At 38.4% G+C, this 26,025-nt stretch overlaps 1 protein-coding gene across 2 annotated transcripts; it reads left to right on the top strand.

The window, feature by feature from the left end:
- Positions 1 to 1,258: 1,258 nt before the first annotated feature.
- zcchc10 (zinc finger CCHC-type containing 10) lies at positions 1,259 to 25,430 on the top strand. 2 transcript variants are annotated; one of them, XM_008104717.3, is made up of 5 exons: positions 1,368 to 1,404; positions 7,653 to 7,722; positions 13,224 to 13,382; positions 19,517 to 19,558; positions 23,329 to 25,430. In XM_008104717.3, the coding sequence occupies exons 2-5, from the start codon at positions 7,691 to 7,693 to the stop codon at positions 23,612 to 23,614; spliced, it is 519 nt and encodes a 172-aa protein (XP_008102924.3). In that variant the 5' UTR covers positions 1,368 to 1,404; positions 7,653 to 7,690; the 3' UTR covers positions 23,615 to 25,430. The 2 variants fall into 2 exon arrangements, with proteins under 2 accessions (XP_003217448.2, XP_008102924.3); XM_003217400.4 differs by lacking the exon at positions 7,653 to 7,722 and having other exon boundaries at positions 1,259 to 1,404.
- The last annotated feature ends 595 nt before the right edge of the window (positions 25,431 to 26,025 follow it).

Below are 26,025 nucleotides of genomic sequence, written 5' to 3'. Positions count from 1 at the left end.
GAATACCCAGCAATGGTATTATTATATGGATTATAGGAGTGGTTCCCATCCTGTGGTCTATGGACCACCAGTGGCCTGCAAGAACTAAAATATGGTCCACAGTCTCACCATTACTACTATAGATAATAACACAGGCCAACCAAAAAAATGTTTTTGTGTCTTCGTTTTTAGGCCTGTTCCTGAGTTTATTTGGAGTGCTGATTTGAAAAATTGCATTAGATAAACCACATCAGCTCTAGATTATTAAATATGGTTTCCTGTGGGTGAGCAGATGACGACTACTGGACGGCATATGTTCTGTATCAGAAACTAGAGTTTCTGATACAGAAAATCTCAAAAAGGGACTAAATAAAGTTCTATTATTATCACAGGAGGTTGGACTAGATGGCCCATGTGGTCTCTTCCAACTCTATTATTCTATGATTCTAATAATAATGAGAGTAATAATAATAATGGAGCCCCCAGTGGCCTAGTGGGTTAAACCGCTAAGCTGCTGAACTTGCTGACCGAAAGATCAGCTGTTCGAATCTGGGGAGCAGGGGGAGCTCCCCCTGTTAGCCCCAGCGTCTGCCAACCTAGCAGTTCGAAAACATGCAAATGTGAGTAGAAGAATAGGTACCGCTCCAGTGGGAAGGTAACGGCGCTCCATGCAGTCATGGCAACCACATGATCTTGGAGGCGTCTATGGACAACACTGGCTCTTGGGCTTAGAAATTGAGATAAGCACCAACCCCCCGAGTCGGACACAACTAGACTTAATGTTAGGAGAAAACCTTTACGTTTACCTTAAATTCGGCATATTGTACACAATTCTGTTTTAATGTTTGCATATTTGTATATTTTAAATTATATGCTAATGCTTTTATGTCAAGCCGCTTTGAATTTCCTTCAGGAGAGATAAAGCGGGCTATAAGTAAATATAATAATAATAATGATAATCATATTCTATTTTTCTAACAATAATGATAATAATGACACTTATTGGGGTGTTGTGTGCTTTTCGGACTGTATGGCCCTGCTCTGGTAGCATTTCCTCCTGACGTTTCGCCTGCACCTGTGGCTGGCACCTTCAGAGAACAATTATTATCATTACCGTTATTATTATTACTATTATTATTCCTGGTGGATTGCCTCAATCATGAAAACTTTGAGTCTGTAAGACCTGAGCAGGGCTGCTGATCATGGGAGTGCACCTGTGTGGAAGGAATGCGGTTTGGAGACAAGACATGGTTGTGGAGGCCTGGGAGTGGTAGTGTGACAAGGCCTTTACCCTTTCCTACGAGGTCAGGGGAACCCTGGCCCTCCCTCCCTCCCCGAAAGCCTCCTCTTCCTCTTCCGGGGGGCGGGGCCAGCGGCGGCCAAGATGGCGACCCCCATGCATCGCCTCATCGCTCGGCGGCAAGCGTGAGTGGGCGAGGGGCTCGGGGCGAGGGTGGGAGCTTCACAGGAGAGCGTGAAGCCATTTGTCTTGGGTCCGTCTTGCCTTCTTTGGTAGGCCCGTCGCTTCAAGGGGCTTCTGTTTCTGTAAAGAGCAAGTTACTGGGGTTTCCAGTTGTATAGCTTCGAGCCCCCCCTCCCCTTTCCACATCTCCTCCTCACATAGAAGGTACATGCATCCATCCAGGCATGGGAAAACCGGCTGTTAGGAATTGTGGGAGCTGAAGTCCAAAACACCTCTCACTGTAGAACAGGCATGAGCAAACTTGGGCCCTCCTGGTGTTTTGGACTTTAACTCCCACCATTCCTAACAGCCTCAGGCCCTTTCCTTTCCCCCCTCAGCCAAGCGGCTGAGGGGGAAAAGGAAGGGGCCCGAGGCTGTTAGGAATGGTGGGAGTTGAAGTCCCAAATACTCAGAGGGCCCAAGTTTGCCCATGCCTACTGTTGAATGAATGCAGTTTGACCCCACTTCAAATGCCATGGCTCAGTGCTATGGAATTATAGGAGCTGTAGTTTGGTGAGCATACTTTAATTGTATTTTGTAAGGGTAAACATTTTAAGGCATCATTGTTTGGTTTTGCATTTTATGAATGGTCCGAATTAGAAAAATTAATTAGGTTGCGGGTAAACTACAATTTCCATCAATCTGTCATTGCCCCCAAATGCCACCAGTATTTAAAGTTGGTCATGGTGTGTATGTCTTTTGGGTTCAGAGTGCTCTCTGGATGTGGGTGAATTATAACTCCTGAAATCCAGGGTCAATTCCCCTCCCAACCCTGCCAGTATTTTCTGCTGGTCTGGGTGGGGGAGCTGGGGGTGTCTGTGTGCCATGTTTTGTTCAGATCCATCATCAGTGAGAGTCACAGGGCTCTGTGGAAGTGGGAGCCATTTCCGAAGTCACACACATACATCCACCGCCATCCACCTACATATATATTTTCACTTCTGAGTGTGTTCATTTAGATGTGTAGTCACATCTTTTCACAAGACTTCATGCAGGAATTGTTTGCTGTTCTAAACTCAATTAAAGCAGGAAGCACATTATGGCTGAATCTACTTCCATATAAGCAATTTCAGAATGCAGATTAGCTGCATTGAACTGGACTATATGGCAGTGTACATTCAAACAATCCAGTTTAGTGTATTTAATCTGCATTCTGAAACTGCATTATATGGCAGTGTAGATCCAACTTAAAAAAACACAAACATAAATCCAAATGGGGTTGTAGCACTTTGAATGGAGAGTTGTTCTTGGGCCCCTTCTTGGAAGAGATTGCCATTGGTTGTAAAGAGGAAAGTGGTATTATTGACCCTCCACATTTATGATTTTGACTTTTGTGAATTTTATTATTCATGGATTTGATTAACATGTTCTTTCTTGGAGTCTGTAGGGTGACTCTATAGCAGGCATGGGTAAACTTGGGCCCTCCTAGGCTGTTAGGCTGATAGGAATTGTGGGAGTCGAAGTCAAAAACACCAGGAGGGCCCAAGTTTGCCCATGTTAGCTCTATAGGCAATTCTGTGGAGAGGTTGATCATAGAGTCATCCTGCAGGACCTAGAGATTTCCAGAGGTGTTCTCTCAGGTATATAATATAGCAGAGTTTTATTCATTTCTTTTTCACTTTCTCTACTATGAGAGTGTACTATATAGACTTAGCTTAGTAGATGGAATTTCAACTCTACTTTTCCTCACAACCTCTGAGGATGCCTGCCGTAGATGTGGGCGAAACATCAAGAGAGAATACTTATGGAACATGGCCATACAGCCCGAAAAACACACATCAACCCTCTATTTTTCCTGCTTTTTGAAATATCTGAAATCAGAGGAGTAATCTTTCTAACATCTTGGTATACTGAAGATCTGTTCATGTTGCTTGAAATCTGTTGTTGCTATTGTGTTGTTGTTGTTGTTGTTAGTATTAGTAGTAGTATCCTCCTATCTCCTTGTTTGAGACACAAATCTATTAGATTTGGGTCTATACAGGCAGTCCCCAAATTACAAATATCTGACTTACATAGTTACAGAGTGGGGTGAGACAACAGGAAGTGAGAGAAATTTACCCCTAGGAAGGGAAATTGACTCCTGGAAGAGTTATGCAGGGGAATCCTTGTTTCCACAGCAAGTCAAATTTTTCAATGCAATTGTGACAGGGACAGAAAGGGAGGTGAAAGCTTCTGAACAGGAGCACAAGCGGGAAAACAAATGTTGCTGGGGTGTTCACCCCAATGCTATTGAAAACCATATCTATCTGTCTATCTATCTATCTATCTATCTATTTGACCAGTTACACTTAAAAAAGTACCTGCTCTTACTTACATACAGATGCAATTTAAGAGCAAACCTGCATAGTCTATCTTGTCTTTAACCTGGGGAACGCCTATAATTAGATGTGTTTAGATCACACCTGTATCAAGAATTTTATAAACATGTATCCCAGACAGACTTATATAGAGAAAGCTACAATTAAGACATGAGTGTATATGTGTCTTCAAGTCAACTGTCAAAGCATCGTGATCCCAAGAAATTAGCAGAATTTTCTTAGCGGTACTTTGCCATTTTCTTATACTGAAATTTAAGCTACAGCATCTGACTTCCTTGATGAGCTCCCATCTGAGTCCTAACCAGGACTGAGCCTGCTTAGCTTTCAAGATCAGATGGGATCTGGTGCTTTCAACATTTAGGCTGTACAAAAGTCTAAAACCAACTATTTTTTAAAAGTGGGGGGGGGACCAATGAAATTGTCAGTGAAAATTTATCTGAAACAGAAGATTATACTTTGAAGCATGTTGGTATATAGAAAATCTCCCATGGTTTAAAATCTGTTAAATTTTAAGTCTATATTTAGATTGTTTAGATTTCACTTGGAGAAAATATTCTACAAACAGCCATCCCAGCCAAAAAATCTCAAACAACTAATTTCCACTTGTGGAGCATTCAGAGGAAGCAGCTTGTAGCTTTGTATGAAGCTGAAGTTTGGTAGGTTCAAGTGAGAGCAGTTATGTTTTTGGATAGATTAATCCTTAAGTGCATAAGACTTTGCAAGGTTAAAACATCACTTTCACTTGTACCTAGAAACAGACCGGAAGCGAACGAAGCTATCTTAGGGTACATGTGTATTATACAATTCATGCTGTTTGACACCATGTTAACTGCCATGGCTCAATACTATAGAATCCTAGGAGTTACAGTTTTTTACAAGTCTTCTCTGCCAGAGTGCTGGTGCATCACCAAACTACAGATCCCAGGATTCCATAGCATTGAACTATGGTAGTTAAAATGGGATCAAACTGCATTGATTCTGCAGTGTAAATGGACCCTTAGAAGTGAAGAAAGATGTTTAAGGGGGTTGCACTTAAAGTTTTGGTCCACCTATAGTACCTATATTCTGTGCCAGCCCTTGTAGGAATTTAATTTTGATGTTACCAAATCACAATGGTCAGGCCACTGTGGTGTATGTAAGGTTGAACTGCTAGGAAGCACTTGAGTCACAGATAACAATTAGACCTAGCTTCATGTGTATTCCCAACCCTGTCTCTGAGATATAAACTGGGTCTTTCAGGAGAAGTATAGTCTTGCGCAGAACAACTTTAACAACTCCATCTCAGTAATGTAAATAGCATATATATAGTTTGTTTTTCCTTACCTGAATTGAGTTTCTGTTTGTTGACTTTGGTCCATTCAAAGTGAGCTTCAAATGGTAATTTAACACCCACACTGCTTCGTATGAGTCAGAAAGAAAAAATGGAACTAGCTGCTGTCAATAGCTCTCTTTAAATCTCTGGATGATCTCACTTAATAATTATATGAACTACTTCATGCACTTTTAATTGTGCTTTGATTTGTTTCATATTTTAATTGTTTTTAACTGGTTTTATTACTGTGAGCTGCCTTGAGCACCATTTTTCTAGAAAGTTAAGGTATACAGTTAAATAAATACATTTTAAACTGCACTTAAAAAAGAAAGGGTACCATTGAAAATTCTAGCATCAATATGACAGCACATGGTCTTTTAGCACAACATTCTACAGCTAGTATTGCAAAGCATAGTACCAACCTGACTAGATGGTAGAGAAGAATACTGGGCTCAATGGTGTCGAAAGCTTCTGCGTTGTATGAATGAATATATAGGATTGTGCTTCCCCATTCTTCTTTCAACACAAGTGTTTGGTGACAGATTTGCATCAGAATTCATGACTATAGAAATCTAGAGCATAGAGAAGTATCTAGTGTTGTACAAGCTTTATCTAATGCGGTTGGCAATCCTTCACATGGTAAAAAAGTAGAAGCTAATAGAGACAATGGTCTCTAGCATATAGAAGATTTAATTCTTCCAAGCACTTTCTATTTACATTTTGCCCTATAAACGATTTCCAAATAGTGTGTTGATCTACCATTGGTTGGACTGCAGCTATACATCTGAACTTAAAATTTTCACTTACTTACATTTCAGCCACTATTTGACCTGCTATTCTGTCTGATACCACACTAGTTCAACAGGATGCAAGGGAATGATTTTGCTAATAGCCCGATTAATCTCTGAATCATACAGTCTTAATTAGGGCTTTTATAGGAGCAACGGTAATGCCAACATAAAAGTCCTAAAGAGATCTCAGTATGATTTTCAAGGTTTATTTTTATTAATATTTTTATTAATATAGAGGTACAGTAGAGTCTCACTTATCCAAGATAAATGGGCCAGAAGAACATTGGATAAGCAAAAATCTTGGATAATAAGGAGGGATTAAGAAAAAAGCCTATTAAACATAAAATTACATTATGATTTTACAAATTATACACCAAAATATCATGTTTTACAAGAAATTGACAGAAAAAGCAGTTCAATACACAGTAATGTTAAGTAGTAATTACTGTATTTACGAATTTAGCACCAAAACATTGCAACATTTACTACTAAAACAATGATTACTAAAAGGCAGACTGCCTTGGATAATACAGAACCTTGGATAAGTGAAGCTTGGATAAGTGAGACTCTACTGTAACAGTTTTCTGTGGTACTATTGTTCCTGCAAGAGGCATCAGTTTCATATATAGTTAAGTCAGTCTCCCTGGAACTGTGTTTAAACATACATAGGCTTTTAGTGTTGGTTTACTAATGATGTCTAAAGGTGTGTTGAAGGTACAGCATTGTAGAGTGATGTGATTTGGGAAATTTGCCTTGTCCCAGTTTTGATCTTATTTGCCCTGCTATTTTGTTCCAGCTAAGGTTTCAGCCATTCTACTGATTTTTTTTTTGCTTTTCTAATATACTCTCATTTTTTGGTTGTTAGACATGTATCTTTGCATTTTCATATATGTTTTCCAAATAGTCTCATTTGGATTCAGCAATGGAAGACATGTAGTAGAATATTCTTCATTCACTAGTTTATTTTTCACAGACCATCTGTGAGACATCAAGAATGGGATGTGTTGCTGTGATGTTGAAATTACTTTGAAGAAAGCAACATTATTCTCAATTAAATGCTTCTGGACTTCAGCCCAGACTTCTGACTTGGTTTTAACCAAAAGGACACTATGTGCATTCTAGGAACAATCCAAACTGTGCTGGAAAGTTGTTTTCTTTCAGAAACAAGTGCTAAATCTTAATTTTCAGAATGCTTTTGCTTTTGATGAGGTTTTCTTTTTTGTAATGAGATATTCACTGCCCTTTAAACAGTTACATATATAAAAATAAATTCCCTAGTGATTAATCGGGATATTTGTGATTCTGAAAATAGACCTGATTGTCTTCTTTCTTTTAAACATTTCTGTGTTTTGGTTTTATAATAGCAAATAAATGCTATTTAAGCTTTCCATCTAGTTTTTAAGCAATTCTAAGCGAAAAACTTTTGAAGGTGTAACCTGATCTACAGATAAATGAATTTAGAGACTAGTTAGATAAGAGTCCTTAAATGAAATGTAGCTTTGTTTTAAGGGAGGCAAAGGTTACAGTTCTACAGCTTCTGACTTAAATGTTAAAATGTCAAATGAATTTCAGTAGTGTGATCAAAGGCTAGTTAAATCTAGGAGAGTAATGGCAGTGTAATGTCTGTCCTCTGTACCTCTTCCACACATTTTTATTATTGAGAGTCTGACAAATACATTTGAACTGCAGCAATAAATTCTAAAGAGCATGAAGGTACGAAATGTGTGATTGTAAAAAAGGTATTTCAAGCATTCTTTTTTTTCTTTTTTCTTTTTTTTACCTTGAAGCAGTTATTACAGAGAGGAGTAGTGGTCCACTTGACTATTCTATGATGGAATCATGCTCCTATAAAGGAACAGGGTGAGGAAGATATAAAAGAGACCTGGTCCCAGAAATGCAAGTAAAATTGTTCATTAGCCAGATAAAAAAGAACCGCAAGAGGACTAGAACACTTAAAGATACTTCTAACTATCTGGATGGTCACAGAATCTTAAAAGTACACCTGTGATATGTATTTACTTTGTCTGTCTGCAACCTCTCATTCTTGATGTTTTGTATTAAGATCTTTTAATTAAAAATGTTGAAAAAATAGAAAGCCAGTTACTCTTGTTCACTTGGTTTATGGATCTCCCACTTGTCAAAATTTTGACTAGGTCAGCGAGAATTATGGATAAGAACATTTCAGGATAATTGTACTAAACTTTTCAGTATATAGCAAAATTAAGTGTAGCTATAAATTCAACCTAATGTTACTAATTCTAATCATGTTAGAAAACTGGAAATCTTTCCAGTATTGATTGGCCTCACACAATGAGATGTGTAGAATACAGAAATGGGATGGTCCTAAAATGTATCTGTCTTTGATTCTTAGATGTTTAAGAATTCAACCATAGTGATTACACCTTTCAAAAATTATTGCTGTTAAGACTGTTCTGTAGACCATTGTAAAATATGTGTTTCAAACATGACATTATAACCACTCTTCAAAGCAGAGAAGGTTTTCCAGATATTAAGCAGTCCTCACCCTGCTCTGTGTTGCTAGGAGGTATGGCTAGCCATTACAATTTTGGAACTCTTGTCTGTTTATGACTAGAGGTCCCTCCATTTTTGTAGTGATTAGGGATGTAGCTTTTTCACAAAAGGGGGAAAATGACAAATATCATCAGGGAGGAATTAGATGCTTCTGCTGCGGTCCCTGGTATGTGTGGGATACTTGATGGGGTCCCAGGTGAAAGAGTAGGAAGAATTGGCACTGCGTGCCACTGCACTTAATGCTATGGATCCTGATTCTTTTTTCTTTTACTGCGTGCCATGGGCCTCTTTTTTACCTGAAATGGGAGATACTGAAAGGAACAAAAACTGAAAGAGCCCCCCCTCCTCAATATATCCAGTAGATCTGGTTTGTCTTCCTCTTCCTGTATGTGGTGTGTTTCTTTTCCTCTTCCCCCCAATACCTCCCTTCTTTTCCTCAGAGAAACAGACATTCACAGAACACAGAGGAATTGGATCAGTGGGGTAAGTGAAATGTGGAGCCAGCTCCTCTTTTTCCTGCTGCAAGTGTCTGTTGACCCAGGCAAAGGAAGGGCAGTACCAGACAAAACAAACATATGTATGGCCACCATCCGAACACTCCTCTTGCACACCTTCTGAGGATGGGGCTGTCGTGTGATGTTCACATAATAGCTACAACTTTGGGAGGCTGTGTTTCAAATTTGTGAATAATCAAAACTGCAAGTCTGAAATAATCAAAACCATGAAAGGGATGACTGTAGAACTGTCAGTCTTATAGATATGGAAATTTGGTCAGCCTCTCAGATGATTTTGCTGCAGACTGGGAACTTTGTGTTGGCTATGTCTTCTGATTGCAGGAGGAATAAAAAAATTCCCCTGAGTTTTCTAATGAAGACTAAAGGTGAGATTCTGTGTTTGCTTAAGAAGAGTTGAGGTCTAGTCTGACTACTTTTTGCATATTTGTTAGATTTAAATAAACCCAAGAGTCTCACCTGATCAAGAATCAGAGAGAACAAAAAGAAAGAAGGAAAAGATAGGCAGCAGCAGGCCACATAGCAAACTGAAAAATCAAAAGGGAGAAACCAACTCTTTGATAGTTATAAGACCCATTTGGGGGGTGGGGGGAGAGAAGAAATATAGGTAACACAAGAGGCAGAAAGAATTAAACTTGAAGCAAGAATGAATTCTCGAAGAAATATATTACAAGAGGAGTAAGAAGATAAGAGAAATGGTGTTGAAAGAATGTGCTTTTGAAGCAGTGGGAAATGAGATCAAACTGCAATAGTGTTTAAAAGCTGAAAACTGCACATTTTTGTGGTACTTTGAATAAAGAAATAAAGACTAGCTGGAGGGTTCCAAGGTTCTTTATTTTAGGAAAAAGGAAAACCCTGTGTGATTTTAAAAAAGCAACAAAGTACAGTTGCAAAAAAGCGCTAAATGTAGTTCTAATTTCAGAACTACAGAATCTAGAAGAGATTATCTCTCCTAGGGTACAGTGGGAAAAGTGTGCCAGTGGGTTTCTTGCAGTCCCTGTGGCCATTTAAGGCCCCTCAAGTGTTCCCCAGTCTTTTCAAAAATTAAGGGATTTTAAAAGAAAAGAATCATCATTATAATTCTTATTGAGCTCCCTCAAAAATTCAATTCTCTAACAACTGGCAAGCTTTGAGTCCCTTTCTCTCTTATACACACACCTATGGGGCATTTTGAGGACTCCTACGAGATGCTTGGACCCTCAGCACTCAAACTACATGCTCTTTGAGACCAGATCTTAAGTGTTAGACTAGAAAAAGTGGCCAGAAGGGACAGGTGAGTAGTAATGTAATGCCCACCCCCAAGTTCAGTAAAATGAATGAGTAGAAATTGTATAGGTACAAATTAAAAGACGTTATCGCTGAATATTTGAAAGAATCTTCTGATAGTAGAAACTATCCAGTAGTAGAATGGGCTGAATGGAAAATGGTGAATTTTCCTTTGTTGTACGTTTTGAAACACGTGTTAAAATTTTCGCTGTACATCTAAATATGACGCATGAGTTCTGCAATAGAAGGAAGCTGAATGAATTATCTTTAGAATACTTTCCAATTCCATCATCAGCATCTATTTCAGATCTGTATTTGGTATCCCTCTTTCCAGTAAGTTGACAGGTAGAAGTGTCAGAAGAGCTTGCATTGGCTTTGTGTTATGTGACTGTAAAAGGCTTCTCCCATTCAGCTGAGGAAGAGCAGAGAAATCTCTCTCATTGATGCCAGTTCTCTAATAACTTTTCAGGTGGGAACGTTGGAACATTTTGTTGCAGTTGTAACTCACTCCATTGTCTGGAGAAGATTTGCTCATAAGAAAAAAGTTTGGGATTTTAGCAGAGCTTTATTTGAGTCAGCAGTATGTTCATCTAGAAACATGAGTGTACAGGAAAGAGCAGAGTTCTTACTCTTTCCAACTTGAGCCCAATTTTTAATATGAAAAACACAATGTCTTAAAATGTTCTAAAGTAGTTTTTAAGAATGCAGCACAGTTAAATGTCAGTGGAACACAATGTGCCTGGGCCCATTTGGGGGTTGGATTCTGCCTGCAGGGCAAGATTAGAAGAATTTAAGTAGATGCTTTTTAAAGTTGAAGGGTGTTTTATATATGATACTTTGGACTGGAAATAAAAATTAGCTTCACCTATGCGCTTAACCTACACTATAAGCAGGGCACTACCTTTCAGAGTGATCAGAGGTCACCCTCTTAGCCACATTGCATGAGATGGTTCTTGTGGAAAGAATGTAGAGACAATTTTTGCTGATTTATTCCTTTTACCTTGAGAAAATTTCTGTGGAAAGTTACAGACCTGACAAAGCAGATGACAACTGAGGCTTGGTGGAGGAATTGGTGAAAAATTCCTTTCTCCCAGTGGAAGACCAATCCATTAGACGGGGCTGACACATTGTTCTCATATTGGCTTCTCTGGTTCTCAGCTGTTGTTTTCCACCCTTGCTTTTCACAGAATCATAGAGTTGGAAGAGATCAAAGGTCATCCATTCTAACTCCCTGCCATGAAAGAAAGCACAAAGTACTCAAAGCACTTTTGTTACACCTCTTTCTTCCAGTTGTCATCCCTCATCAACTGCTTATTTTTCTCTACTTTCCACATATTGAGCCTTGGTCTTTATTAGTAGAAGGTAATACCGTATATACTCTAATATAATCCAAGTTTTTCAACCCATTTTAAGCCTGAAAATGGCCGCCTCCGCTTATACTCGGGTGAGGGTCCTGGTGGGAAGGCCTGGGAGTGAAAGAAGGGCTTCTTTAAGCCCCATGCCTTCTGTCCAGGACTCTCACCTCTCCGCTTAGCAACCTAGCTCTCCTTTCCTCCCTGCCCTGCATGTGCCTTTTCCTCCCTCCCTCTTGCTGCTGCTGCTGCCCGGGATCCGAGGTTGCTTTGGAGGTGGATCCCATCCTTGCCTGCCTTCTTTCCCTCCTGCCTGCCTTCAGTCCTGGCTGGGAGATATGCTCTGTTGCTTTCCCCTCTGGTCTGGTTTCCTCTTTCTCTCTCCTTGATTCCTGGCTTCAGTCCTGGCTGATCTGCTCAGTTACCTCCCTCTCTCGTCTGGCTTCCCCCTTCTCTCTCCTTCCTTCCTGCCTTATTTTACTATTATTATTATTATTATTATTATTATTATTATTATTATTACATTTATTATTTTATTCTTATCATTATAGTTATTTTTACATTTATTATTTTACTCCATTATTATTGGAAGGATACGTAAGCCCATTTATATTGAAGGTTAGAATAATTATTTAATCAGAGTTGGACAGTCTTATCTTAAATTACAGTTTTATGTCAATATTAAAAAATATTTAACCTACTAATGCCTCAATTAATGTAATTTTATTGGTATCTATTTTTATTTTTGAAATTTACCAGTAGCTGCTGTATTTTCCACCCTCGGCTTATACTCGAGTCAATACGTTTTCTTAGTTTTTTGAGGTAAAATTAGGTGCCTTGGCTCATATTCAGATCGGCTTATACTCGAGTATATATGGTAAACTGTTTCAGGAAGAGGTGTTGCAGATGCCTCCTCCCTGCCTTCTCTGGATACTTAACTGTACAGTCTTTACCATTTCCAAAAGGAAACAAGTATATGAAAGAGATGGATAGTTCTTGAGGAGTTGGACAGATGAGCAAAGTAGGAGACTGTAAATAATCAGTTCAGGTTGAGTCTCCCTTATCTTAAAATCCAAAATACCCCAAGAACAAAAATCGTTTACCTTCGATGAAAAGAGGCTAGATACACACACAGTGGCCCACTGAGTTTTTCCTTAAGTAGACACATTGGGGGGAAGGGAAAGGGGGGGGGGGAGACTGAACTTGCACAAGACCCCTGTAAAAAGCAGATGTCCCAGTTGCTTAGTGGGCACCCTTTCCCTCATTCACTATGCATGTACAAATACAGATATTTCAAAATCCGAGAAATGTCTGGTCTCTCAGTATCAGAGGAAGGCAATGGCAAACTCCTTTTGCATCAGTCTTGCTGAGAAAACCACATGATAGGTTTGTGTTAAGCTTGTCAAAACTCTGAAACAACTGTAAAGCACACAACACCTATTAACTTGGTAGGTAATATCAATTATTTTATAGGGCTTGACTGCTTGTGAAAGCTCTTAGACCAGTACAGAGAGTCAGTGACTTGGGAATATGGTTTAATATTGCAGATTTGAACAATCATAGCAAGGACATGGGCAAGTAACATACATGGGTGTAATTGTATGCTGAAACTGACATCTTGATTCTAGTGTATTAGTGTTGGTTGTAGTTAATATCTCACTTTTAATGTCTGATTTGAAATACTTCTATATTTCCATAGGGAGGCAAACAAACAACATGTGAGATGTCAGAAGTGTTTAGAATTTGGACATTGGACTTATGAATGTACAGGGAAAAGGAAATATCTGCACAGACCATCAAGAACAACAGAATTCAAAAAAGCACTAAAAGAGAAAGAGAACCAACTATTACAGCAAAGGTAAGATCAGCCATATATGTAGATGACTGCCTTCTTACAGAAATGTGAATAATCCAGGCATTGGAAAGAATCCTTAAAATCTATTCGACTTCAGTGAAAAAGAAAATGAGGGTCAGTTCAAATGCCATTTTTTTCTTCCACTGGAAACAGGCTGTGGGATTATTTTTATTAAAATTATTTAATAAAACATGTGAAGTTATGAATGCATAAGTTTAAAACAATTCTTTAAATACTATCTTAATAAATACACTAAAATAGTATAGGTGTTAACAACGGTCAACAGCAACTGAGCGTAGTATTTAAAATCAATGTGTTGTAATCCTTTGTTTATAAGCTCCTGGTTATAACCTGTGGTTATAGGCCATGATGAATTCAGAAGGTGGAATTTGCATGTATAAGGGGGCTTAGGAAAAGAATGCATTCCATAGACCATTTTTCTAGCTATGGTAGCTAGAGAAAATATCAATATTTTCCCAATATTTTCATAAGGCTAAATGTAATGCCTGCACATTTTGGAACATGTGTCATTTAATTCTGTGGGTGTGTTGAATTAATAAGTCAGTGATATACTATTGCTTCAGTTTGGCTGGAGCATATATTTGTGCAATGCCCAGCTAAGTTTATGGAAAGTGTGAACTTTTGTTAACTACTGTTGTGGCATGATTTAAAAAGCATTTGCTACATGAGCAAAACAAGGCTGTCAGTTATTAAATCAATCACCAATCCATAATTTAACTAGGGCTCCCCCAATCCCCAAGATTTCCAGCTGTCACTTTTCTTGAAACTTTTATTTCTGATGGTTTATCCTTACTCTTTTCTGACACAGGAGCTTTTGTGTTTCTAGCTTGTTAATCTTCCAGCTTCTCACCCTCTTCTAAATTTTTTCCAGTTCATTTTTTATTCAGTATTACTTGTTGTTGCCCCTTTGTGGGATTCTGTTTCCTTACGGGATGTCGTTGCTTTCTACCGTTTTGCTTTTCAGCTTTATTGCTCTGTGGCTAGTTTCTGCCATGTTTCTTCCTCATTGTTTTTCTTTTGGATCCTTTCCTCTTGGCTGAACCTTCTTGCCATACTACTTATTGTATAGTCTATTATTTCATTCTTCTTTCCTTTTTTGTTGCCCCTTTCCTTTAGAACATTTCATCCTAATTTCTCTTCTCTTTTCTCGCAACTTTTTAAGCAACGTTTGCAAACATGCCTTTTATCCTTTATCTGCCTCTCCTTTCTTTTGCCTTCCTTCTATGTACCTCGCCCATTTTCCTAATGGCTTCTTATCTTACGTTTGCAGATCTGCAGACAGGACTGTTTAAAATGTTATTATTGTGTTTTTCTTGAATGTTGGTATGTTCTTAAGGTAGTAGATATAATTTCTTTGATCATAAAATTGGTTTTTGAGACTCCTGTTCAAATTGACAATTTCTGACTATGACTTTCAAAGCAACCATTTTTGAACTAGCCAGCCAGGTGGCAAAGCTGAGATAATGGCAGATTGTAGTCTTGTCCTGGCACAGCATTCTTGCACTATGCCAAGTATTGATTGGATGATGAAACAATTAATAATATCTAAGTGTTGCGAATACTATTACTACTATTTTTATTTCTCCTTTTTTTTAGTACATAGCAGCAACTTGTTATGAACCTTTATATTTTGAACAATAGTTGGTATTCAGGTAGTTTGGTTCAACTCTGTCAGTTTTGATGTCCCTAACTTTGTGGATGACTATTATATCACCAAAATACTATGTAGAGATGCAAGCTTTTAAGTTGCCTAAGACTCTTATCAGATTGGAAGTGGTAAATGAGAAACATACAAAATATACTACAAATATATTCTTTCATATCTCATCTTGACTTTGACGCATTCGTTTTGATGTAATGCATATTATTTACCCATTTTAATTACAAATGCTGGAGTGTTTTAGTATTCCTTAAAATAGTCTCATAAAATAAGTCAATATTATCATCTCTATATTGCAAAGAATACTAGCAAGCTGTGACCATCTGGAGAGCTCATAGCTGGGGTGATATTTTAATCAGAGGCCATTTAACAAGCTTACTGGTTGCAGCATATGTGAAGATTAACAAAAAGAATCTAGTTTATTTGGTACAATTTATTAAACCACTTCAAGTGAAAACATTTGCTGTGGTGCACAGTAAATTAGTACAGGTTCTGTCACGACCCAGGCTGCAGAGCACCAATAACCATACACAGAGGCCAGAATCTATCTAATATCTTTATTAAGGAAATATGTAAAGTCAATAAAAGTAAATGTAGAATATAGTTCAGAAGAAGACCTTTCAGGAAAGGTCAAATATAGTCCAGGAAAACAATGTCCAATATGAAATAGTAAGGTCCAAAGTTGTAATCCAGTAACCGAAACACTCACTTTGCCAAGCAAAGTGAGGGGAGATGACAAGGTCCTTTAGTCCATGAAACTTAGGCAAGGCAAGGAAATAACTTGATTCTTGGTACACAAAGCTTGATTCAAGGCAACAAGGAACGTGGAGCAAGGACAGGATCCGTGGTAAATTCGTGGCGAGGTCCAAAAACAAGGCAAGGTCCGTGGAGCAAGGCAAGGTCCTGGGAAACAAGGCAGGGCTGGAAACAGGAACAAGAACTCGACCGCGGGAGTAGCGTAGTCCACACACAACCTACTCCCGTAGCTGACGAATTGACTCCGCAAGACTCCTTCGTGGGCAAAACACCTAAGTAGGGTCTCGGTTTCCCGCCAAGAGCAGATTCTCTGGGGAACCAGAAGCGAAAGCCATTCTCTGGGTCCAGATGCATGACTCCCTAAAGTTTCTCATGGGAAGCAGGCTAATCAACCATTTGTTTGGCCGCGATTCTCAGGCTTCTGCGATTAGCCTGTTGAGCTCCTCTCTGTTGTTGACAATAATCACGGCGAGAAAAAGGGGGAGATTTTGGCTCAGGGCTTGTTTGGCAAACTTCTGGAAGGCAAATCTCCTGCAGGTGCAAGGGTTCCAGTTCTGGCTGAGAAAGTTCCAATTCTGACTGAAACGGAGGAAAACCTAAGTTTTCCTCTTCATCTGTCACAACAGTGTTAGGGACGGGACTACATGGCCCATGAGTCATCACAGGTTCAGAAAACTCTACAGTAATAACAAATAATTGATTAATTCTGTGGAAAATTTTGTTAATAATAAAATGCCTGGTGTGCACTTCAGTAAATATGAAAAAATAAAGTAGTGTATATGCATCTGTGATCTCAGACCAGTTATGGAATCATGATTAACATATTTTCACAAGCTGTGTAGGATAAGACTATTGTCAAACAGAAATCCTAGTAGTTTTCTGCTTGATAAAGGTGTATTACAACAGACAGATTATTCAGTTATCAACTTTTTGGCCTAGTCTTAGACTTATAAAGGACAGGATTAACCTAGTAAAACCTATATAATATAAGATATCAAAAAATCTAATTCATACAGTTAGATCTGTGCACCTTATTTCTTTGACATATCATTACGAAACTGCCTTCAGCATCAGTCTGAGAAAAATGCCAGATATTCATTGGAATGTAAATAAGGAAAAAATGCCTGTACAAGTGTTATGAAGGAGTGCAGATGTTAGTTGATTTTACTGAGGATGAGCCTGCGCTGGCTGAAACAGATAGGATGGCAGCGATCCTTACTGTACCTCAAGCAGGGTTGTAGATAAAAATCCCTGTTTTTATTGGATAAGAAATAGTGAATCCTTTGTTTTGATTGGGCAACTTATTAGCTGTGTAAGTGCAGGGGAAAATAAAAAAGAGTCCAAGATAAAGCCAAAATGAGACTAATTTTGGCAGTCTTCACTGTCTAAAGAGAAAGCAACCATGTCACCTTCATGTTAGCACAGTAACTAATAGCCAGTGCACTGCTTTCAACAGATCAGCCATACTTTGTCTCATATATAGTATCTTATAGCAATCCATCTGAAATCGGTTCAGAAGAAGGCACCTAAGATCAAAGGCCTGGAAAGCAGGCCTCATGTGGACCAACTTAAGGAGATAGGCATGATTAGCTTAGAGAAGAGAAGACTGAGGGGTAAAATGATAATACTGAAATACCTGTATAAGTCTATTTTCTGCTATTACAGAGCCTGGATTACAAACCAATGGGTTCAAATTACAAGAAAATAGTTTTTACCTAAACATTAAGAAGAACTTACTGACTGTAGGAGCTATTGGATAGGGCAGCGTTTCTCAGCCTGGGGGGTTGGGACCCCTGGGGGGTTGTGTGGGGGTTTCCAGAGGGGTCATCAAAGACCATCAGAAAACATATATTTCTGATGGTTTTAGGAACCCCTTTGACAGAGAAGCCTGGATGTAGATGAACTACAACTCCAAAACTCAAAGACAATGCCTAAACCCTTCCAGTATTTTCTGTTGGTAATGGGAGTTCTATGTGCGAAGTTTGGTTCAATTCCATCATTAGTGGAGTTCAGAATGCTCTTTGATTGTAGGTGAACTACAACACCGAAATGACAAAATCAACCCCCCAACCCCACCAGTATTCACATTTGGGTGTATCGGGTATTTGTGCCAAATTTGGTCCAGTTAATGAAAATACATCTTGCATATCAGATATTTACAGTAGCAAAATTACAGTCATGAAGTAGCATCAAAAATAATTTATGGTTGAGAGTCACCACAACATGAGGAACTGTATTAAGGTGTCAACACATTAGGAAGGTTGGGAGCCACTGGGATAGGGAAACAGGCTTTCTTGGAGAGTGGTAGACCCTCTCTGGAACTCGCCCCCAAGGAGATTAAGCAAGCCCTCACTCTGGCAGTATTTAGGAAGAGCCTTAAAATTTGGCTCTTCCAACAGGCTTTCGGAGACTGAGTTCCTCATCTTCATTATAGTCTTTGTATCTATGACCATTTCCTCATCTGTTGCCCCACCTATTTATTATAGTCACATGGTCCACCCCATCCCAAGTTGCTTCCTTATTGATGGTAGCACCTTTTAACTATTTTGTTTACCATACTCATTTGCTACACTTTACCCAGTTCGTTTTTATCCTTTTTACTTGGGTGCCAAATCCATGTTTTTATGATGTTTATTATTTTTATATTTTAAAATGTTCATTTTAATTTTCGTGTTTTGCATTTTCTGATGTTGTTTTATTTTGCTTTGTTTTATCCGGGCTTGGCCCCATGTAAGCCGCCTCGAGTCCCCTAGGGGAGATGGAGGCGGGGTATAAAAATAAAGTATTATTATTATTATTATTATTATTATTATTATTATTATTATTATTCCTGAAAGGTTTTTAAACAGAGGTTAGATAGTTTGGAATTATGTTGAAATGGTTTCAGCTGCCCTGAACAGAATAGCATTTACAGTTTTGATGTTGTTGCATAAATTTGTTAGTGAAAATGTATAGTCATGGTCTATGAACATAAACTGCTTTAAAGACAGGAGCATATGTATATGTTTATTTTATGTCTGTTTATGTGGCATTGAATTGTTGCCTACTTGTAAGCTGCTTTGGTTTCCCCTTCGGGGCGAGAGAGGGTGGGGTATTAACATAATAAATAAATAAATGAAATTAGTGCAGTCACTGAAAATATTTATAGTGATAGACTAATAATTTCTGGTATGAATAAGTCAATGTTCAATGTAGCTGTTTTAGTAATGGTTTATACTTGTATCAGTGTGGTCAGGATATGACTCATACTGGTACTATTGATCACAATACTACTGGATTTCTTCCATTCAGTCTTGTGGAACTTATCTGAGAGTGAGGCAGAAACACTAGAATATTTTATTTATTAAAATATGTATATGATGTCTGGATGGTTTACAATATCAATGGAATATTAAACCACAATAAAAAGTAAAGCACTGTATAAGTAAATACAAATCACTTCATTCAGTTTTTATTTAATATAAACATTTTATACAACATTTTAATACATTCCCACAATGGTGTACATAAAAATGGTGATTTCCAAAGTTGGAAAAGATAAACCCAACACTTAATTATTTGTCATGTATACCTTTTATTCATCTTACTTCATATTAAGAAGTCGGCTTCCTTGTGCATTGATTTTAAAACTCACGCATACATACATGCAATTGTCTCATGATATTAATTACAGTCATTGTTTTTTCTATCCATCTGTTAGCTCTGGAGAATCTACTACAGAAAGGAAGACCAAGAAAAAAAGGTATGTAAGGAAGCACAACAAAATTGTTCATCTGTTGCACTGTGTCTGTGATAAATGATGCAATTTGACTAATGAAGGAAACCCGTTTGGCTTATGCATTGGCCCTAATCATACTAAAAAATTTCAGTAGGACTTATTTCCAGTTAAACATGATTATGTTTAGATTTGAAATGTAGGTTTTCCTTTTAAGCTTTTTAAATAGTATTAGCTTAATGTATCCTGTGGCGCCCCGGTGGCGAAGTGTGTTAAAGCACTGAGCTGCTGAACTTGCAGACCGAAAGGTCCCAGGTTCAAACCCGGGAGTGGCGTGAGCAGCCACTGTTAGCTCCAGCTTCTGCCAACCTAACAGTTCGAAAACATGCAAATGTGAGTAGAACAATAGGTACCACTCCAGTGGGAAGGTAACGGCGCTCCATGCAGTCATGCCGGCCAAATGACCTTGGAGGTGTCTATGGATGAGCACCAACCCCCAGAGTCAGACTTGACTGGACTTAACGTCAGGGGAAAACCTTTACCTTTACTTATCCTGTGGCAATGTATGAGTTGAAATGTCCATCTTTTCAGTTCCAGATCTTTATCTGAAAACTATAGTACAGGCAGTCCTCAAGTTATGAACAGGATAGATTCGGTAGGTTTGTTCTTAAGTTGAAATTGTATGTAAGTCGGAGCAGATACATTTTAAAGTGTAACTCCAGCCATATATATAAGCTTTGGATAGCATAGGGAAGGGTTAACACCCCTGTGGTTTTTGTTTTGCTATCTGTGCTCCTGTTCAGAAGTTTTGACCTCACTTTCTGTCCCTGTGATAATTAGTTTTTTGAAAAATTTGGCTTTTTGTGAAAACAAGGATTGGTGAGAAAGCTTCTGTGGAGACACCATTTCTCCATGATAACTCTTCCAGAAGCGAATTCCCAATTCTAGGAGTAGATTTCTCTCACTTCCTGTTCTCTTAGCTTCGTTCTTAACCATGAGTTGTTTGTAAGTCGAATATTTGTAACTAAGGGACTGCCTGAACTTAAAAAAAAGTACATATCCATTTGCATCCTCTAATTATGTTCTTTAGAACTAACGAAGCTAAATACCAAAATGAAGATGAAATGCTTCATTTGCACTACTTGCCTGTCCTGCACAGTTTTGTTTGTATTAAAAACAATGCAGAAAATGCTTTCACGTAGCTAACTTTCCTAGTATAGTTTTTGAAAAAGGTTTTGCCAGTTTGTGTAATCTTGGGAATATTTCTTTTTTCTAAGGAGCCTAAGACAGTTTTTTATTTATTTTGTGTCAAAAGCATTGCATAATAAATAAGTTTAAAAGTGATAAAATAAAGGACTCACAAGCAGCTAAATAGTTTTAGACCAAAACCAGGCAACAGCGACCACATTATCCGTAGCTTTATACAACTCCTCCTCCGTATGTGAGGCAGGACATTGTGGGCAAGCATACATATGCAGAGTTGTTTGTTCTGCTTCACAGTCACACAAGGTGGAGGATTCCTCCAGGTAGTGCCATCTTACCAGGTTGTCTTTTGATCTGCCCACTCCGCTTCTCAGTCTGTTTAGGGACTTCCAAGTTGCCCATTCTTGGTTTGCCCCTGGAGGCAGACCCTCATGGAGGCCCATCCAGTTGGAATTGCCTGGTTTAGCTGCCCAGAGGGATACTCTTGCTGTTGCTGGAGGAACATTAAGAGGAGTGGTGGTTCTCATGAAGGTTTTCTTTGATTTGAGTCTAGTGGGAGGAGGCTGATAGTCATGCAGTGGATGGCTTTCACAATGTTCGACCTTATTTCTCTCACAGTTAGCAGCAACTTCCCGTTGCACATCAGGGGGTGCAATGCCAGCTAGTTTGTAGAGTTTATCAACAGGTGTCGGTTTAAGGCAGTTAGGCTCAGTTTAGATGATATGGGTAAAATCATGGTTTCCTCTTTCATGAATGCCTCAGAATAAGGCGCATCACACTTTCACTGTTCCTCTTTCACTAGCAAGAGAGGAGATAGGAGATTTTGCCTCTAAATTTAAACAAAGCATGCACCCTGACCTTCTTGGAAAGTGATGTGTGTACATTTGCTTGCTTGCTTGTTTTCATAGAAGCAAAATTTCCAGTTTCATTTTTGAGGACCCCAAAAACAGGAGAGTTTAATGCTTGTTCAAACAGTAGGAAACCATGGTTTCCTGTTATATCTGAATTAACCTTTGTATTCTCATCTGAATTCTATAGTTGGGGAGAAAACCAGTTATAGGAATCCAATGACTAAGACAATAATTCAAAACTGACAATGGTTTTGATTTGTCTTGGGAACTATGGTTCACTTTTATATTTGAAATGTAACATTTGAATGGATCCTTTGGGCCTGAATCCAAGGTTGTGCTACTGTCTATCCGGCCATATGATGTGACCTCATTCCCAACTCTCCATACCATCAAAAACACATTCCAGGTGATTTTCCATTCTTCCATAGCAGATTTTGAGACTGCTGGGCCCCAGCAACTTGGAAGAATTGCACCCCACCTTTCCACAAATGCTGTAGTTTCGAACTTTTGGTCCTTCAGGTGTTTTGAACTTCAGCTCCCACAATCCCTAACAACTGGCAAAGTGGCTGGCATTTCTGGGTTTTGAAATCCAAAACAACTTGAAGGACCACAGATTGGGAAGCACTGCACTAATGGAAGTGGTTTTGGATCTTGACTTTATGTACCAGCTTAACATTGTCATATTTTGGAAGTTTCATCATTATTTAATTTAAAGATCAGTTAAATTTGTCTTAAGTAGATCAGATGTTTTGGATTTCAGCTCCCCAAATTCCTAATTGTTGGCCAAGCTGGCTGGGGCTTCTGGGCGTTGAAGTACAAGATACCCAGAAGACTAAGATTTCAGAAGTGCAGCCGATCCTTCACATTTGCTGTGGTTAGGGACACTGCAAAAATAAAAATAGCAATAATAATGCTAGCAGTTTTCATTCATACCATATAGATTCATTTTGCTTGGGTGGTCACTAGCTTTCTCTGATGTATTTAAAGCTCTTCTCCATGCATCTGGTTCTTCTCCAGTCATTCCTTCTCTTCTCCCCACCTTTCACTGTCTCCTCTCCAGACTCCATTGAAGACATTTCCAGACTCCATTGCCTGCCATCCCACCACAAGTGCCAGCTATTTTTAAGGCGGTAGTGGGGAGCTGGAAGAGTCAGTGGTGAAAGAGGTGGATCAGTGGGAAAGGGTTTTAAATGCAGGCAGGGGCTTGTGGTGTGATGATAGGCACTGGAGGGTGGGTAAGGGAGAGGCAAAGGGGTTACAAATCTGGATGAGGCTTCAGTGGAAAGGTGGGATGGAGAGCAAAAGGAAGGTGTTTGAAGTGTGGATGTTATGAAGGAAGGAGTTTAAAATCTTGATGAGGCTGAGATGGGAATGTGGAGAAGGAAAGAGGAACTGGTGCTCTTGGAAAGACAGTGTTGGTATGCTGGAGCAGCAGAAAGATTGGGGTGAAGAGGCAAAGCTAGTTAAACAATAGCTACAAATCCGTGAATAATAAAATCTGCAAAAGTGAAACCCACAAATCTGGAGGGCCAACTGTAGATCGCAGTTCCCCCCATTTTATTTAATTCTGTTCTGCAAAATATGTATGTTGTTATTTTGCACTGCCAAATAAGAAAATGTTATTTACTGCATGCCTGAGTGTTTTTGTGATAAAGGTAGAAAATATATTCAAATAATGAAATGTTTTAGTAGACTTTGTTCACTTCTGCTTTGCTCCTGTTAAACTTTTGTGTGTGTATTTAGGTCTAAAAGTGTGACGAGTTCAAGCAGTAGCAGCAGTGTCACTTCAGCCAGTGAGTCTTCATCCGAGAGTGAAGATTCCTCGTCTTCTTCCTCTGAAGACAGTGACAGTGATGAAAGCACTTCCAGTTCCTCCTCCTCCCCATCTTCAAGTAGTTCTTCCAGTTCTTCTGACTTTGACTCAGATTCTAGTTCCTCCAGTAGCAGTACCAGCAGCAGCACAGACAGCAGCACGGATGACGAGCCACCAAAGAAAAAGAAGAAGAAAAACAACCTGGTGCGGTGTTAGGACTGTGGGGTTGATGAATGATCAAATAGCACCTAAAATGTATAATGGCCAAACAAAATCTAATTGGTCAGTTTTTACAAGTAAAAAACTGTCTGTGTTTTACATGGTAGTTCATAGGACATAAGCTGTTAAATGGCAAGTAACACTTATTGAAAGAGTATTTTTGTGGATTATTGTTTAATAGGAAGCACTCCTTTTCCCCTTGGTTTTTTTTAAAAATCTATGAAATGTTTATATGATCTAATGTCCAGTCACCCTGATGTTTACATGCCATAAAACTAAACAGATTTTTTGACCCACCCTGTGATATGTCATTTAGCAACCTTCTGTTTATTCCACCATCATGTTATAAGCAAGATGGACAGAGAAGAGTATGAAGTTTCATTTCAGTTGGCTAGTGTGTCCAAAGCCATATTTAATCTTCAGTAACAGATAAAGGTGGAATGATATTGCTTTAAGTAGAAAACAAATTTGGTTTTCTCATGTATCCCTTTCTAGTTAAATATTAGTGGCAATATCCATTTTCTCTTACTGCTGATTTATTGGGAATCACTATCCTATTTGTGGGCAATACATTCATTCACATCAACCCAGCAGAATGGTTCAGCATGTGGAAACCGGTTTCTCTGCATACATTGCCCTTGTGGATTTGGGCTAGATTATGCAAGAAGAAGCTGTGCAGAGATCCTAGCATATTAATGTGGCAGTTATTCTACTTATGGGTCTCTCCAAAGAGAATGTCTGTTGCCTTGGGTCTGTAAGTTCCAGCCACTATTTGGGCTCAAAAGGAGCTGATTCCAGGAATCTCTCTAGTGTCTGCCATCTGTTTAGCCCTGGAGATCCTTGCACACAACTACATTGATGGCTCTCCCCACTATGTACCAGAATAGCTAGAGCAGGGCCATGAGCTTTAATCCATGTACCAAGGCACCCTGGGAGATTAAAGGCCACACCTTAAGATGCACTTGCACAGTGTAAGGAGAGAGTCATGTTAACTGTTGCAACCGAAGAGTTTCATCTTTGTGCCTTTTCATAAATTTAAATGTGCCCTAAATAGTGTTATAAAATGAAGGAGTTTGAAGTCTTCATTTTACCTTCCAGATATGAATTTTGGAGTTTAAAAAATTAGTAATAATATATAAATGTCCTATTTTCAATGAGAAAAACATTTATTTTCATTGGAGGTGGATAAAAAAGAGACAATATCTTTGAATATTTCCCCTTGTGCTATTTTTACATAATAATTGTTAACTATATGATACATTTGATTACTCTGTTCACATAGTAACTTCCATTTTATTCTAATTTAAAATCACTTATGTAGTCCAACTATTCTTTTTGCATAGCATAAGTTATATATAATAGAATGAACTCTGGAATGGAGGATACATATTAGCAAAAATCATATTGCAGTACATTTCTTGCTAGTTAACAAAAGTGAACTAACTTGCTATTGTGATGAATTTTAGCAATTGGCAGTAGTCACTAAATTTGTGATACCGTCTCCTTTTAGTTTCTTATTGATAGGAGTCTTTTTAAAAGGGGACCGGTGGGGGAGGGGGACTTAAATATCTAGTCTAGTTAAAGTATTAATTAACTATTTTTTATATTTTTATGAGAATGTAGTGTGTAGAATGACTTTTAAATACAAATGTTCTATTTAAATGTTTATGTAAGGTGTGCATTTTAGTCTGTAACCATTTCTATGTTTTGCAGAATTCAGATACTATAAGTCTAAAACAAACAGAAAATTATTCGCATCATGCTAAAGAATGTATCATTTAAGAAGACAGATTAATAAATTATTAAATGCAAATAGATTTTAACATTTATTTTTGTGCTTTGCAAACTGGGTACCAATACAACTATTCGTTTTCAGAGTGGATCCTGCTCTTCAGTTTCTGAAACCATTAAGACAGCAGAAATCATTATCAACTAATGACTCAAATCTGAACATTACTCTGTATAAAGAATAAAGAGGAGCAAGAGTGGCATTGGGATTTGCAGATAATGGAGATCCTTACAGTTTCTGTATGGCTGCGTGTTCTGACTGTCTGATACAGAAGCTGTATGCCGTTGGAAATAAGTTGTTGTCAGTGTTGTCTTGATGTTTCTCAAAGGCACTTACTGTGTATACTCGTGTATAAGTCAATTTCATGTATAAGTCGAAGGCAACTTTGGTGGTCAAAATGATGGATTTTAATGTTCTTGAATGGACTAAGCTCTTGCCTTTTGCTACTCTATGCAGTGAAGGGGATTGTTCCTTTAAAAAAAAAGAGTTAGGACATAGTACTCAAATTGACCAGATATGTCAACCCAGGTTTTTAAGGTTGATTTTTTTAAAACTAAAATTTTAGACTTATACATCTATATATATAAAAATGTAATGTGCCGTTTTACTATGGAGTAAA

This window comes from Anolis carolinensis, chromosome 2 (genome assembly GCF_035594765.1).
Source record: "Anolis carolinensis isolate JA03-04 chromosome 2, rAnoCar3.1.pri, whole genome shotgun sequence".
NCBI classification, from domain to species: Eukaryota; Metazoa; Chordata; class Lepidosauria; order Squamata; family Dactyloidae; genus Anolis; species Anolis carolinensis.
This window is presented reverse-complemented; position numbering and strand designations above follow the sequence as displayed.

Excerpts from the sequence above, each read along its gene's own strand:
- zcchc10 (XM_003217400.4), top strand. The coding sequence starts at position 1,364 with ATGGCGACCCCCATGCATCGCCTCATCGCTCGGCGGCAAGC. Across the intron at positions 1,405-13,223 it reads CTCATCGCTCGGCGGCAAGC|GGAGGCAAACAAACAACATG; the intron begins GTGAGTGGGCGA and ends ATATTTCCATAG. Across the intron at positions 19,559-23,328 it reads AGGAAGACCAAGAAAAAAAG|GTCTAAAAGTGTGACGAGTT; the intron begins GTATGTAAGGAA and ends GTGTGTATTTAG.